General features: G+C 52.4%; 1 protein-coding gene across 1 annotated transcript in view; it reads left to right on the top strand.

The window, feature by feature from the left end:
* RERE (arginine-glutamic acid dipeptide repeats) overlaps positions 1–14,038 on the top strand; it is a 166,532-nt gene that overhangs the window by 87,495 nt on the left and 64,999 nt on the right. Inside the window, 2 exon segments of the mRNA XM_064730880.1 lie at positions 482–586; positions 11,531–11,579. Of these exon segments, the coding sequence (XP_064586950.1) occupies positions 482–586; positions 11,531–11,579 (154 nt within the window).

Genomic DNA, 14,038 nt, shown 5'->3' with positions numbered 1-14,038 from the left:
AAATGTGAAATATCAAAAGAAACCCCCCTGCTCATTTTCTGTCTAAGTGACTAAACTTGGGAAGCAGTGCCAGCCTGCAGGGAGGAAATGAGTGTGAGAGCAGGGCTGGCACTCAGGGTGTGTGGGGCCTCTCTCAGACCTTGGATTGGGGAATTTTGGAGGCTGTGACTGTAAGTGTAACAGCCTTGCACGTTGGAGACTGTCAGCATTGCATCCAAGCTGTTGTTGGTTGGGCTGTGCTGGCTGGAGGAGAATCAATGAGAGTTTGCAGAGCAGCATCTGAGGCACCGTGACTGCATCTCCCTCCCTTTGCACCGTGGGAAGAGCCCACACTTCTGTTAAAGGATTTCTGTATTTATGGTGTTTTGGACATTTATGAGAGCAGGGATGCCTGTGGCTTCTCCCCAGATTGCACTTCATTAAAGCAGCTGTTACTCAAGCTAGAATTCTAATGCCATTTTCTCCTCTTTCTTCCTTGCAGAGGGAAGTGCAACATCTCCCATTTCTCTGACATATTTGCTGCTAGAGAGTTCAAGGCACGAGTGGATTCATTTTTCTACATCCTGGGCTACAATCCAGAGACAAGGTAAGTGAAAATGGCTTTTAAACTCCACTTCACACTGACCTGAGCTGGTGTTCACTCAAAGGTTGGGCTCGATGATCTTGGAGGTCTTTTCCAATCTTAATTCTATGAAAATCACTCAGGGGAAGAAAGGTTCAAACCCAGCTGGCAGGAGGCTGGGATGCAAGGGATGCAAGGGACAAGCTGCAGATTTCTGGGTGTGTGTTTATACAGGAGAAAAATAAGATAATAATCTTATAAGAGCAGAAAATAAAATTGTGCAGTGAGTCCTGATATCCAGGTGCACCTCTGGGTAAATAATGTGCTGCTTCCCAACAGCTTCTTGGAAATATGGAAGTTTTGTAAAACTTGCAGACTTCAGCAGGAATTCTTGGCTGTCTTGTTGGCTGAATGTACACCCTTGAAAATACCTCTAAAAATCGTTTGCATATTCTAGTTTGCATATTCTAATTTAGACACTTCTAAAAAATCAAATGGGAAGTTTTTAAGTGTGGAAATTCCTGCTTTCATGTGTAAATAATTGTCCAGGGTGGTCCCTGTCAGGAATTCCTGGTTTAGGCCTTGCTGCCCAGAACAAAGAGAGGCACAGAAAGGATTTTTTGGGATCAGTTCATGCTTGAGGAAGGTGTGTCCATGCTCTGGTTTGTTCAGCCAGCTTGGGCAGCTCTGGGGGAAAGCTCAGTCCAGGCTGTGGCTTGGTTATTTTCTGCATTTATGGGATTCTCTAGCACAGAAAATGCCCCACAGGTGCCAGCCTTGAGCAGTTTGCTGTTCAGGGGGTATTTCCATGAGTGAGAGATGAAGAATTGGGCTCAGGTCTGTGCCCACTGAGGGGAGTTGTGCTTTGAACACAATCAGCTGTGCTCCTTGATTTCCAGAGATATCCTGGAGAAAAGTCTCATTTGAACTGGGGTTAGATAAGCATGTAAATAATAAATATTTGAATTGTTCTGTGGTGGATTTACTGTTCCTAAAGCAGATCTGGATCTTTGTGCTCCAGGGCATTGCCAGCCACTGAGTGCCTGCAGTTGGGAGGAGCCCCCTGAGTGGTGTTTATTATGGAATTGGTTATTAATGAGGCTCCCTCGCCTCACTCTGAGGTGTCCCAGGCTGTCTGGGTGGGCTGGGCTGCTGAAACTCCCTCCCTCAGGCGTTTCCCATTTCCTGGGGTGGTGCTGAGCCCTGGGGATGTCCCAAATTCAAACACCTAAAATGCTTCTGGAACACCACTGGTGTCGTCTTCTGAGTGATCCGCGAGGCAAGGCTTGGTGAGGTTTTCATGGGGAGGTTTTTATGGATGAGGTTTTCATGGATGAGGTTTTAATTGATAAGGTTTTCCTGGTGAGGTTTTCATTGGTGGGATTTTCCTGGTGAGGTTTTTGTGGATGAGGATTTTGTGGTGCCCCTCTCTGATGGTCAGCGCCCTCCCTGACCCCTGTGCTTGTCCCTGTGTTTCAGTTTGGGGTTGCAGTGTTGGTATTGGTGCCTAAGGGATGATTTCCCCCATGAAATGGCATTTTTGGTGCTGTCTGTGTGGTTTTAAACCCACTTTCTGGGTAGAGGAGCTGTTAATTCTTCCAGCTCTCAGAGGATGACTGAGCCTGAAAGGATCAATGAAAGGACAGAGCAGAGCACTTAGTGATCAGCTAATTACTCCAATTAGCCAGCTCTGCAAGGTCGCTTTTTCTTCATTTGGTTGCAGCCAGGTTTCCTTTTTGAGCTGTGTTTTGGTGCTCGTGGCTGGCTGTGAGTTTCTGCTGCTGCATTTCCTCTGCTGAGGGAAGTGAAAGTGTTTGGGGCACATTTCATTGCAGGTTTTGGGGGTTTGTCAGTTCCACCTTCCCTTGCTCTGAGGATGTTTTGGGTACATTTCATTGCAGGTTTTGGGGTTTGTCAGTTCTTGGGTACATTTCATTGCAGGCTATGGGGGTTTGTCAGTTCCATCTTTGCTCTGATGTTTTGGGTACATTTCATTGCAGGTTTTGGGGGTTTGTTAGTTCTTGGGTACATTTCATTGCAGGTTTTGGGGGTTTGTCAGTTCCATCTTCCCCCTGCTCTGCTTTCCTAAGGAGGTGTTTTGGTTCCATGGAGGATGAGAAGCACCCCTGGTTGTGTGAAATTGTTATAATAAAGGCTCTGAAGGCTGCAGTGAGCCCTGCTGGGGCAATGTGGGGTGGGACCCCAACAATCCCAAACTGGGCACTGTGTGTGCAAGGGATTTCTGCCTGAGACATTCTGGGCTCACCATGGGATGCTCAGAAACTTCTGCTGCACTCTCAGATGCAGCTCAGCATGTTTGGGGTCTATTTTAGTGTGTTTGTGTTTGCAAAGAAGCTATTTTTGTGCGTTTGTGTTTGCAAAATAAATAGAAAAACCCCAGAGTGCAGAAACATCCCCAGCACTGGGGAGGATGTGTAGGATGAGACCCTTTTGTTGTTGGAGGACTCAGAGCTCCAGGAAAGGTTATTTTGTCCTTTCTGTGCCGTTTGAAACTTGTGATACACCAGGAAATTGTGTATCCACCCCTGCTACAATGAACATTCCTCACGGGATTGTTACAAGAAAATGAAGGATTTTTCTGGGGCCTGATCTGCTTTGCTTACTCTGTATTTCAAAATGCAATATTTGGGGAACTTTTTATCCTTCTTTGGCCTCATGGTAGGTGGAGGCATCTCAGAAACTGGAGAACAGAGGGATGTGTCCCAATTAAAGCTGTGTGTGCTGGAGGGGACATTGCCTTCATGTAAATGGGTACCTAAGAGCGCATCAATAGGGTCAGAGATGCAGGCGGGTGCAGGAGGGTCAGGCAGGGAGAATCAAGCCGGGCTCCTCGGGTGCCAAAGAATAATATTCCATAAATGGGAGAAGAATATTCCTTAAATGGGAGAAAAATATTCTTTAAATGGGAGAATACTATGTGCCTCGCAGATCCTGGCTGAATTTATCAGTGGATCCCTGGCTCTGTTCCCGGATCCTCTCTGCATTTATTGGCAGATCCCCACTGTATTTATTTACGGATCCCCGCTGTATTTATCAGAGGATCTCCAGCTGTACTAGGGAATCCTGGGCTGTATTTATTTACAGATCCCCACTGTATTTATTTACAGATCCCTGCTGTATTTATTCATGGATCCCGGGCTGTATTTATCAGCAGATCCCCGGCTGTTTTTGCGGATCTCTGCTGTATTTATCAGCAGATCCCCAGCTATGTTTATTTCCAGATCCCCTCTGTATTTATTGACGGATCCCCACTGTATTTATTCATGGATCCCGGGCTGTATTTATCAGCAGATCCCTGGCTGTATTTCCAGATTCCCTCTGTATTTATTTGCGGATCCCCGCTGTATTTATTGATGGATCCCGGACTGTATTTATCAGCAGATCCCCGGCTGTATTTATTCGCGGATTCCTGGCTGGTTTTGCGGATCCCGGCTGTATTTGTCAGCAGATCCCCGCTGTATTTCCAGATCCCCTCTGTATTTATTCAGTATCCCCGGCTGTTTTTGCGGATCCCCGCTGTATTTACGGCGCCGTATTCGCTGCCGGAGCAGCGGCGGCGTGCGGAGCCGTTCCGGAGGGAGGAGGAGGAGGAGGAAGGAGGGAGGAGGATGAGGGAGGGAGGGTCACAGCACATGCTCAGTGCCGCCGGTCCGAGGGCGAAGTTTGTGCGTTCTGCGTGCGGGCTTAGGTCACAGCACAAGCTCAGTGCAGGCTCGGCAGCTCGGGCAGCCCGCATGTGCCTCCATTTTGAGCTGCGAGAGGGCAAAAGGCGCAGCTCGGGCCGGGAGCGGCGGCCTCGGCGATCGTGCCCGGCCCCGGGCGCCTGGCACAGCCATGGACGATCCCCTCGGGCCCTGCAGGTAGGCGGCGGCAGCCCGGGCATCGCCGCGGGGCTGGGGCATCGCCCGGGGCTCCCGACGGCGCTGCCAGCACGGCAGCGGGCACCCGTGGGCATGCAGCCGTGGGCATGCAGCTCTGTGCATGCAGCGCCCTGCAGCTCAGGGATGCTGTGACAGGAGGGGGATGCAGCAGGATGGGGCTCACAGGATGGGTGGTACCTCTGATGGAGGGCACTGAGCCTGGCACTGAGCAGGTGAGAGAGGGGAGCAGGGGCTGCTGTGGCTGTGCTGGCCTGTCCTGCCCGTGCAGGTGGCACTGGTGCAGCTGAATGGCAGCAGCTGTGCAGGGCAGCATCACTGCCCTGGGCAGGACTGCAGCTCAGGGCAGCTGTGCAGGGCAGCATCACTGCCCTGGGCAGGACTGCAGCTGTGCAGGGCCAGCTGTGCAGGGCAGCTGTGCAGGGCAGCATCACTGCCCTGGGCAAGACTGTAGCTCAGGACAGCTGTGCAGGGCAGCATCACTGCCCTGGGCAGGACTGCAGCTCAGGGCAGCTGTGCAGGGCAGCTGTGCAGGGCAGCATCACTGCCCTGGGCAGGACTGCAGCTGTGCAGGGCCAGCTGTGCAGGGCCAGCTGTGCAGGGCAGCATCACTGCCCTGGGCAGGACTGCAGCTGTGCAGGGCAGCTGTGCAGGGCAGCATCACTGCCCTGTGCAGGACTGCAGCTGTGCAGGGCCAGCTGTGCAGCACCACAAGGCTCAGCAGGCACAGGGTCAGGCTGATGGGATGAAGGGCAGGCTCTGGTCCCTGTGGGACAGCCAGTGGTGTCACTGATGGATGGAAATGGGACAGGCAGCAGTGTCACTGATGGACAGAAATGGGACAGGCAGCAGTGTCACTGATGGGTGGAAATGGGGGTGAGGGGACCTGGGGCTGTGCCTGGGTCACTCCTGTGTGTGTGCTCTCGTTGCCAGGGTCTGTCCCTGTGCCTGTCCTGCCCTGTCCTGCAGAGCTGGGCTCGCTCAGGACCTTGTTCTGGAGCTGGGCAGCTTTGGGTGGAAGGGGACAGGACTGAGTGCTGCTCGCAGTGACACCTGGAGCCGGGGCTGGCCCTTAGGCCTGCACTCATTGTCACTCACCTGGCAGGGCTGGGGCTGGCAGGGGCTGCTCACCTGGGCACAGAGGGACACAAGGGGAGCAGCTTCAGAATAACAGAACACAGACTGGGATGAGAAGAGAGAAAGAAATTCTTCCCAGGCAGGGTGGGCAGGCCTGGCACTGGTGCCCAGAGCAGCTGTGGATCCCTGGCAGTGCCCAAGGCCAGGCTGGGACAGTGGGAGGTGTCCCTGCCATGGCAGGGGTGGCAGTGGATGGGCTTTAAGATCTGTTTCAACACAACCCAGTCTGTGATTCTTGTCAGAAGCTGAGGAATGGGTGATGGATAAACCTGCAGAATCCTGCCCATGTCAGTGCCACGTCCACGTCTGTGTCCTGCCCCAAGTGTCATTCCTGTAACCATCTCCTTTTATACCTGCAGAGCATAAAAACATCAAGGACACCTCTTTGATGTGGATCACTTTGGCCATTGGCTGAGCAAAGTCCTGCTAATGATGAGACAGCTCAGCCTGGCAGGATCTCCTCGTGGGTTAGGGTTAGGGTTGGGATCTTCTCATGGTTCAGAGAGGAGTCTCCATAGGCCTGAGCCTTGACACATTCTTATTCCTAATAAAGGAGCTCCTTGAGTGTGTGCAGGCATCCAGCAGTGCTCTGCAGGAACACGGGGATGTGGCAGCTTGTGTCCTTAGCACTGGTTTTAATTGTTCCCTTCTGGACAGAAGGGAAGGGCTTGGGCAGCCAGGTCATCAGCAAGCAGCCGCTCAGGTTTGTGTGAGTTGGGTTTAAAATAAAACCAGACACCAAAACCCAAGAGGAAGCCAAGAGGAAGCCAAGGTCCCTGCTCCCCCAGGCAGGGACACCCCCAGAGCCCCAGCCCTGGGTGGCAGGGCCAGGCTGGGCTGCAGGAGCTGCAGAGGCTCTGAGCTGCCCTGGGCAGTGCCCCCGGGCTCTGCAGCCATTCCCTGCCCAGGCACAGCTCTGCCCTGCCCCAGGCCCAGCAGGTGCTCCCAGCTCAGGCACTGCTGCTGGGTGGTCTGGTGAGTTAGTGCCACTCCAAACAGCTGCTAGAAATTGCTGCTATATCATGGGAAGTGCTTCAGTATTGTCCTTTGCATGAAGAATAGTCTCTTCCCTTTGTTCTGCCTTCATTTCAGTTTTTTTTCCAGGCATAAATCAGCAAGATTACCTCTTTCCCCTTCCTTCCAATTCTTTAGGATGTAATTTGTTTTAATTAGAGCTTGTTTCCAGGTGCATGGTGGAACTAGGGATACCTCCCAGCTCCTCTCATGCCTCCCATTCCTCATGCTTATCACCTGTGGCACCTGTGAGCTCTGCGTGTGCCTGTGTGCTGCTCAGGGAGCTGCAGCTCTGTGTTCTCAGGCAGGTTCAGAGCCCAGGGGTTCAGCACTGCCCTGACCTGATGGAGATTCATGGAGAGTCCCAGTGGCCTTTGGCACAGGGGCTGTGCTGCTGCTGGGGAGCTCAGGCTGCTCTAACAGTGAATATTTGGGAATATGGGGAGGGCAGAGGCACTGCCTGGCCATTTCAGGACCTGTACAGGACAAACTCTTCAGCAGCACCAATCCATGCTGAGCTCATTCACACATCACTCCCCAGTGCTGCTGCTAAACAACACCCTGGTTCTGTTCAATCAATGTGAGCAGATACAAACCTTTGCATTGCGCAGTGGTTCCCAGTAATTCATTTATTTGAACCTGTGATCAGAATGCAAAAAGGTGTCTGTCTTATCTGGGGGTGAGCAGGTGTCAGAGGTGCCCATGGCACCTGCCAGGCAAACGTTCCCCTCCAGGTAATTCCTGTGGGAGGAGAACATTTCCTTCCTTTGGCCGATTTTCTGTCACCTCCATCCAGCTCTGGGCAGGGGACAGCTCTGAGGGCTCTCTGTGGGCTTTGTTTTCCTTCCTCCTCTATAAACACGATGAAAGAACAAGTTGGTGTTGAAAAAGCCTTTCCTGTGTGTCTGTCTGAGCAGCGCTTCCTGCTGCAGGCTGGGGTTGGGACACGTCTGCTGGTGGCTGCTCTGGGGCAGCAGGCACTCACTGCTCAAATACAGCTTGGGGTTTTCACCCAGAACACAAAATTGCTTCTGCTTTTTTTTTCTTTTTTTTTTTTAATTATTGCAGCACACAGTTACAACAGGTTTGAAATGAAGTTTAAGCGTACAAGGGGCAAGGATATTTTCTGGACATTAGGATACTATTTCTGTAAAAATAAATTAAAAATCTTGCTTTAAAGATGAAGGTTTAGGACACAGGTGAATTCAGGGACTTGTTTCTCTTATTTAACCCAGGTTTGAGGCAGTTGTGGGGGTTTTTGGTTAAAGGTTGTGCAGCCTGAACGTGTTTGTCCCTGTTGCATTTTGGAGTGTGCAGTGTTTGAACATAAGATAATTTTGGGTTAAAATTCCAGATCCCCTTGGCTCAGTTTCCTGCCTCCCAACAGTGACCATAAACAGATGCTCTTGGCTGCAGTGCCAGTCCCTCTCAGCCCTGATAAACTGGTTTTTAATCTGCTGAACTTGGAGTGGAGTCATTTTGTTCTCCCCTGTTTTGTCCCTCTAAGATGGAACAAAATGATCCTTGCCAGATGTTTTTAGAGCTGCCTCTGAAGAGCTGGGGTCTTGTCTTTCATCCTGGGTATTGGGCTGTTTGAATTAAAGGATTGTTTTTTTAAAAAAACTCCTTTTCTTGGGACTTCCTTGGGAATTTCTATTAATTTTGCAGCAATCACAAGTATCTAGGAGTTGCTTTGCTGTGTCTCACTCTCTGTGGATGTAAATGTCTGGTCATTAACAATGGCTGGTTGGTCAGTGCCCAGTGTGGGACTGCAGTTTATAATTATTTATAACTCATGTATCTGACATGGGCCTGCTTTATTCAGTGTTGGTGTTGGTACCAGGCCTCATACAGAGCCCCAAATCTCCTGGGATTCATTGTTCAGTGCTGCAGTTTGTTATTGCCTAATAAAAACAAAAATACAGCCCAAATCCCTCACTATCCTGGCCTTAGGATATGCCTTTCCTCTTTTAATCTTTGCCTGTATAGAAATAATGACCTTTTCAGCTGGTTTTGGGCACCTCCTCAGCTGTTTGAAAGGAGGTTTGTGGTTGGTTTAAAAACCTTCTTCTGTTGGAGCATCCCTGTAATTTAATTTGGGATCAGGTCAGTGTGCAGAGTCAGGGAGGGATGCCTGGGGTGGTTCTGTGGTGGCACAGAATGCTGTCCTGTGTGTGATGTGGGGTTCTGGTTTGGCTTTGGGCTTTGTTTGGGTTGTTTTTAACTGGATGGCAGCCCTGAGTTATCTCTGGGGCTGTTCCTGGATGGTTCCAGAGGATGGCAGAGAGCCCAGGGCAGGGCACTGAGGGCAGGGTGGCCACGGCAGCACAGATAAAGCCAGGCAGCTGCAGAGGGTGAGAAATGTGCATTTCCTGCAGGCAGCTCTGCTGCTGGGCCCTGGCAGGGGAAAGGGAGAGGTGGAAGGAGCAGCATTGCTGAGATCCCACCTTGGAGGTGATCCTGGCATTGCAGGGCAGTGCCCAAACCCCCAGGGCCCTGCCAGGGCTGGCACCAGGGACAGGGCAGGGCAGTGCCCAAACCCCCAGGGCCCTGCCTGGGGCTGGCACCAGGGACAGGGCTGTGCCCAAACCCCCAGGGCCCTGCCAGGGGCTGGCACCAGGGACAGGGCAGGGGCTGGCACCAGGGACAGGGCAGGGGCTGGCACCAGGGACAGGACAGTGCCCAAACCCCCAGGGACCTGCCAGGGCTGGCACCAGGGACAGGACAGGGGCTGGCACCAGGGATGGGACAGGGGCTGGCACCAGGGACCTGCCAGGGGCTGGCGCCAGGGACCTGCCAGGGCTGGCACCAGGGACCTGCCAGGGGCTGGCACCAGGGACAGGACAGTGCCCAAACCCCCAGGGCCCTGCCAGGGGCTGGCACCAGGGACCTGCCAGGGCTGGCACCAGGGACAGGGCAGTGCCCAAACCCCCGGGGCCCTTTGCCATGGCCCCAGCCTGGGGAGAGCCCTGCTGTGAGCTCCCAGCCCTGCCTCCTGCCCAGCTCTGGGCATTCTGGAGCAGAGTCCTGAGCCCAGCTGCTCCCCAGAGCTGTCCTGCTGTGCTTGGGGCACCTGAGGTGGCCTTGTCCCTGTCCTTGGTGGCACTGTGTCCATGGACAGGGCTGCCAGCTGTGCCAGCCTCGGGGAGCTGCTCAGTGGTGGGGACAAGGCAAGTGACAGAGAATGAAGCTGGTTTATGTGTTGGGAATTGTGCAGAACTGCTGTGCCAGCCTTGGGTGACTGGTGAGTGGTGGGGACAAGGCAGGTGACAGAGAATGAAGCTAATTTCTGTGTTGGGAACTGTGCAGGCTCTGCTGTGCCAGCCTTGGGTGACTGGTGAGTGATGGAGACACCAGGCAGGTGGCAAACTGAGGGTGAAGCTCATTTCTGTGCTGGGAATTGTGCAGAACTGCTGTGCCAGCTTCCTCCCTCTCTCCTTGCCAGGGTGGGAGAGCAGAGCTGTGCCCAGGCTGTGCCCACCCTGACCTGCCCTCAGTGCCCTCCAGGCTGCCCTGGTGCTTCAGGAGGGGCAGGACAAGGGGCTCCCTGCCCTGCTGGCCCTGCTGCCTGCCCTGGGCACCAGCCTTGCTGCCTGCCCTGCTCCCCTCCTCCTCTTTGATATTCCAGCTCTGGCTCCCAGCTCCTTTCTGACCAGCCCCTGTTTACTTTGCAGAACACAACGTTGCCATGGCAACAGGTTACTTTTCAAAGGGAACATCTTGTCATTATATTTAATCCACTGCAGCTGAGGAGGACTGAAATATTAAGTTGTTGTTGCTATGGATACTGCTTTGTTACAGCAGTTTCTTTTGTGTCACATTTCATATCCAGCGTTGGCTCCTTTTTTCCCTTTCCCATGGAATAAACAAGGGTGCCGTTCCATTCTCATTGTAATTGCCCTCACCAATATGATTTAGCTCCAAATCTGCGCTGCATTTTAGTTTCCATAGCAAGAATTTCCCTCTCCGTTTGAAAGCCGTGGCTGTGGGAGCAGCAGGAAGCACAGAGCAGATCCTGTGTCCCTGGGCAGCCTGGGGCTCTGTGCCCTGCTGAAATCCAGAATGGAGCAGCTGAGCCCAGCCCTCAGCTCCTGGGCAGGGGGGCAGCCCCTCGAGGTGGGGATGCTCCCTGGAAATGGGGTTGGTGGTGCAAGGACACACAGAAATATTTCTGTCCCTCATGAGGGGTGGCTGGAGAGCCCCACTGGGTCCCACAGAGGGAGCTGGGGGCACAAGTCCCATCCCAAACTTGGATTTGAACTTTGCAATTACAGGATGGTCCAGCCTCGGTTCTTAAAGGTGTGTTTGTCATACTGGGTGTGGTGCAGCTGAAGAAATTGGGATCTGGGGGATGTTTGGTTCCTCCTGCCTGAGCTGAAGCCAGCCCAGGGCTCAGGGTGGGCACAAACCAGCCCAGGAACACTGAGAGCAGGGATGTGCATGGCCCCAAAATGGATTCTGGGAGGGAACCAAGAGCAGCAGCAGCTGCTGTTGTGAGCTTCCCCTTCTGACACCTTGTAGTAACCTGGTATTTAATGTATGACTTTGTAAATAGAAAATTGATTTCCTACTTCAGTCATTTCCTTGCATAGCCTGAAAACAAGGAAACAGTGTCAGGTTGTCTTGCAAAAATCTGCATTGGGGGAAGACATGTTGACGTGTTCTGGTTGTTTTCTGGGGGCTTTTGGCTCATTTTTGGAGTGGGTTTGTTTCCTGGGGGGTGGCACTGTCCCTCAGGTGGAAGGGTAACCTGCCCAGGTTGCTCAGCACACCTGAGCACATCCCCTCCTGTTCTCTCAATGGTGTTTAATTTCTGTTCTTGCTCTGTTTGCACTGGAAATGCAGTGACAAAAGAGCATCACCCTGAATTTCATTGATTGCAATTCTTTCTCATTGCTGTTTTTCCTTTGCACCTTAGGAGGCTGAACAGTACCCAAGGTGAAATCAGAGTGGGACCCAGCCACCAGGTAAGGGCTTGGTTTGTGCTCAATACCAGGGATGCTCTGGCCCCTGGGTGTGTGCAGGTGTTTGAAATTGCTGTGCTCAGACATGGGCAGGGATCTTAGATCATCTTTGGGTGTCTCACTTCAGTCCTCCAGCCCTCCTCAGCTCAGTCACTGAGATTTTTCTCTGTCAGATGTTGATATGTTCATGGTTTTCTGTAGTTGGGTTAATTCCTGAGTAAGACTGAGGGAATGTGAGTAACTGCTGGAAGTTAAAGGAGTGCTTTAAGTCATTGGGATTGTTAGAACAGAAATTGAGGGAGCTGCTGAGTGAGTTCACACACTGGGAAGCAGAATAAGGTTAAGACTCTGGATGTTCCTGGTATGTTAATTCTAATTTGAGAGAAATCCTTCATAAGCATTGGAAATAATCTGTTCTTAAAGAGTATTAACATCCAGCTTGCAGTGGTTCATAGGGCCAGGTCTGTCCCTGGCAGCTGGGGCCTCTCCTTTTCCTGAGAATTGACTTTGCAGTGTCCAAGTGCTGGAGTTTTGCATCCAAGTGATGAATATTCATTCAGACCCTCTTAAAAATCCTGTTTAATAGCTAGTGAAAGTAAATATTTATGGAACCTGATGTCACATTCTTGAGGATGTTTTGCCTTCAGAGGAAAAAAGTCCTTGGCAATTAAACCTGTAGTGTTCTTTTCAGTAGTCATAACAGGAGCACTGTAAATGATACCTTCAAAACAACTTTCATCTCAAATTGTCATCTCATATTTTGGCAGGCATTAGTCACCCTGCTCTGAGGTGTAATTACCACGTGCATTTGTGGATGGGGAAGAAAAAGCAGGAAGAAGGTCCATGGATTTAGAATCCTGTTAATTCTTGCTTGAGACTTCCATTGTCCCTCCCTCATCCTTGGTTCTGCCAAATCATCACTGACGCCCCTCAGAGAGCAGCAGAATGCAGAGCCCGAGCTCCAGCAGGCTCTGGAGCCCCCCTTGTCCCCCAGCTGTGCCAGGACAGGCTCAGAGGGGTTGGGCTGGGAACCCTCAGTGCTCTGATCCCCACAGCAGCAGGGACACGAGAGGAGACTGATGTGCTGAGGGATTGCAGGGCTCTGAGAGCTCACCTCCCTCCTGTGGGTGTGCTCCAAATGACAGCCAGGGAGCTTTGGGGTGCTCCAGATGACAGCCAGGGAGGTTTGGGGTGCTCCAGATGACAGCCAGGGAGGTTTGGGGGGCCCAGGGAACAGCCAGGGAGGTTTGGGGTGCTCCAAATGACAGCCAGGGAGGTTTGGGGTGCTCCTGGGGCAGCCAGGGAGGTTTGGGGTGCTCCAAATGACAGCCAGGGAGCTTTGGGGTGCTCCAAATGACAGCCAGGGAGCTTTGGGGTGCTCTAAATGACAGCCAGGGAGGTTTGGGGTGCTCCAAATGACAGCCAGGGAGGTTTGGGGTGCCCAGGGAACAGCCAGGGAGGTTTGGGGTGCCCAGGGAACAGCCAGGGAGGTTTGGGGTGCCCAGGGAACAGCCAGGGAGGTTTGGGGTGCTCCAAATGACAGCCAGGGAGGTTTGGGGTGCCCAGGGAACAGCCAGGGAGGTTTGGGGTGCCCAGGGAACAGCCAGGGAGGTTTGGGGTGCCCAGGGAACAGCCAGGGTGGTTTGGGGGGCCCAGCCCTGGAGGTGGCACTCGGTGCTCTGGGCTGGGGACAGGGTGGCCCCAGGTGCCAGCTTGGTTATCCTGGGCATCTCCTGCAGCCTCAGTGGGGCTGTGAGGAGGAGGAGGCTGCTCTGGGGGATAACTGAGCACGTCCCAGGGCACAGGAGGCTGAGCCTGGGCTGGGGCAGCCCCTGCCTGCTGCAGAGCCTCTGACAGAAACCCCAGCGCTGCCTCAGCCCCAGCCAGGAGAGAACTTCAATGACATCCCCATTTTCCCAGGCAAGAAGTAAAATAAAGTACAGATTAAAGAGCAGAACATGAAAGACATGTGAACCTGTGACTTGTAATTACTGGTTATGTATAAATGTTGCCTCTCAAATACGTTTAGCGTTGTGAGCATAGGAGGTAATTATAGGGCTTAAAAGCTGTTTCTGAAGAGGCTCTCAGCTATCTCATCTCGGAGCAGGAGATGACTAAAGATGCTAATTGGGTCTCTGGATAGAGTGTAATACTTATTTAGAGGCAGTGTTCATTTTGCTGAGCTATCTCCCTTTCAGGAAATGTCTTTGTTTCCCTTCAGAGTCCCAGTGATTTACTGAGCATTTCATTTTGAACTTGGTGTCAGATCTGCAGGGTTTCTTGCTGGTGTAAAATGGGACCCATCTGGTGGCTGCCTCCCTCCATGTGTGTTGTGGAGGGTTTGAGGCAGGCAGGAGCAGCTGGATCAGCATCCAGTGACAATGCAGCTGCTGTGGCTGAGGGGAGTTGTCCAGCAGCTCTGCAGCTCCAAACCAGGGGCTGTGCAGTGCAGAGTGCTTCCC

The sequence above is a fragment of the Zonotrichia leucophrys genome, chromosome 21, assembly GCF_028769735.1.
Source record: "Zonotrichia leucophrys gambelii isolate GWCS_2022_RI chromosome 21, RI_Zleu_2.0, whole genome shotgun sequence".
Classification (NCBI taxonomy): Eukaryota; Metazoa; Chordata; class Aves; order Passeriformes; family Passerellidae; genus Zonotrichia; species Zonotrichia leucophrys.
The sequence above is the reverse complement of the archived record's forward strand: the minus strand, read 5'-3'. Positions and strand labels throughout refer to the sequence as shown.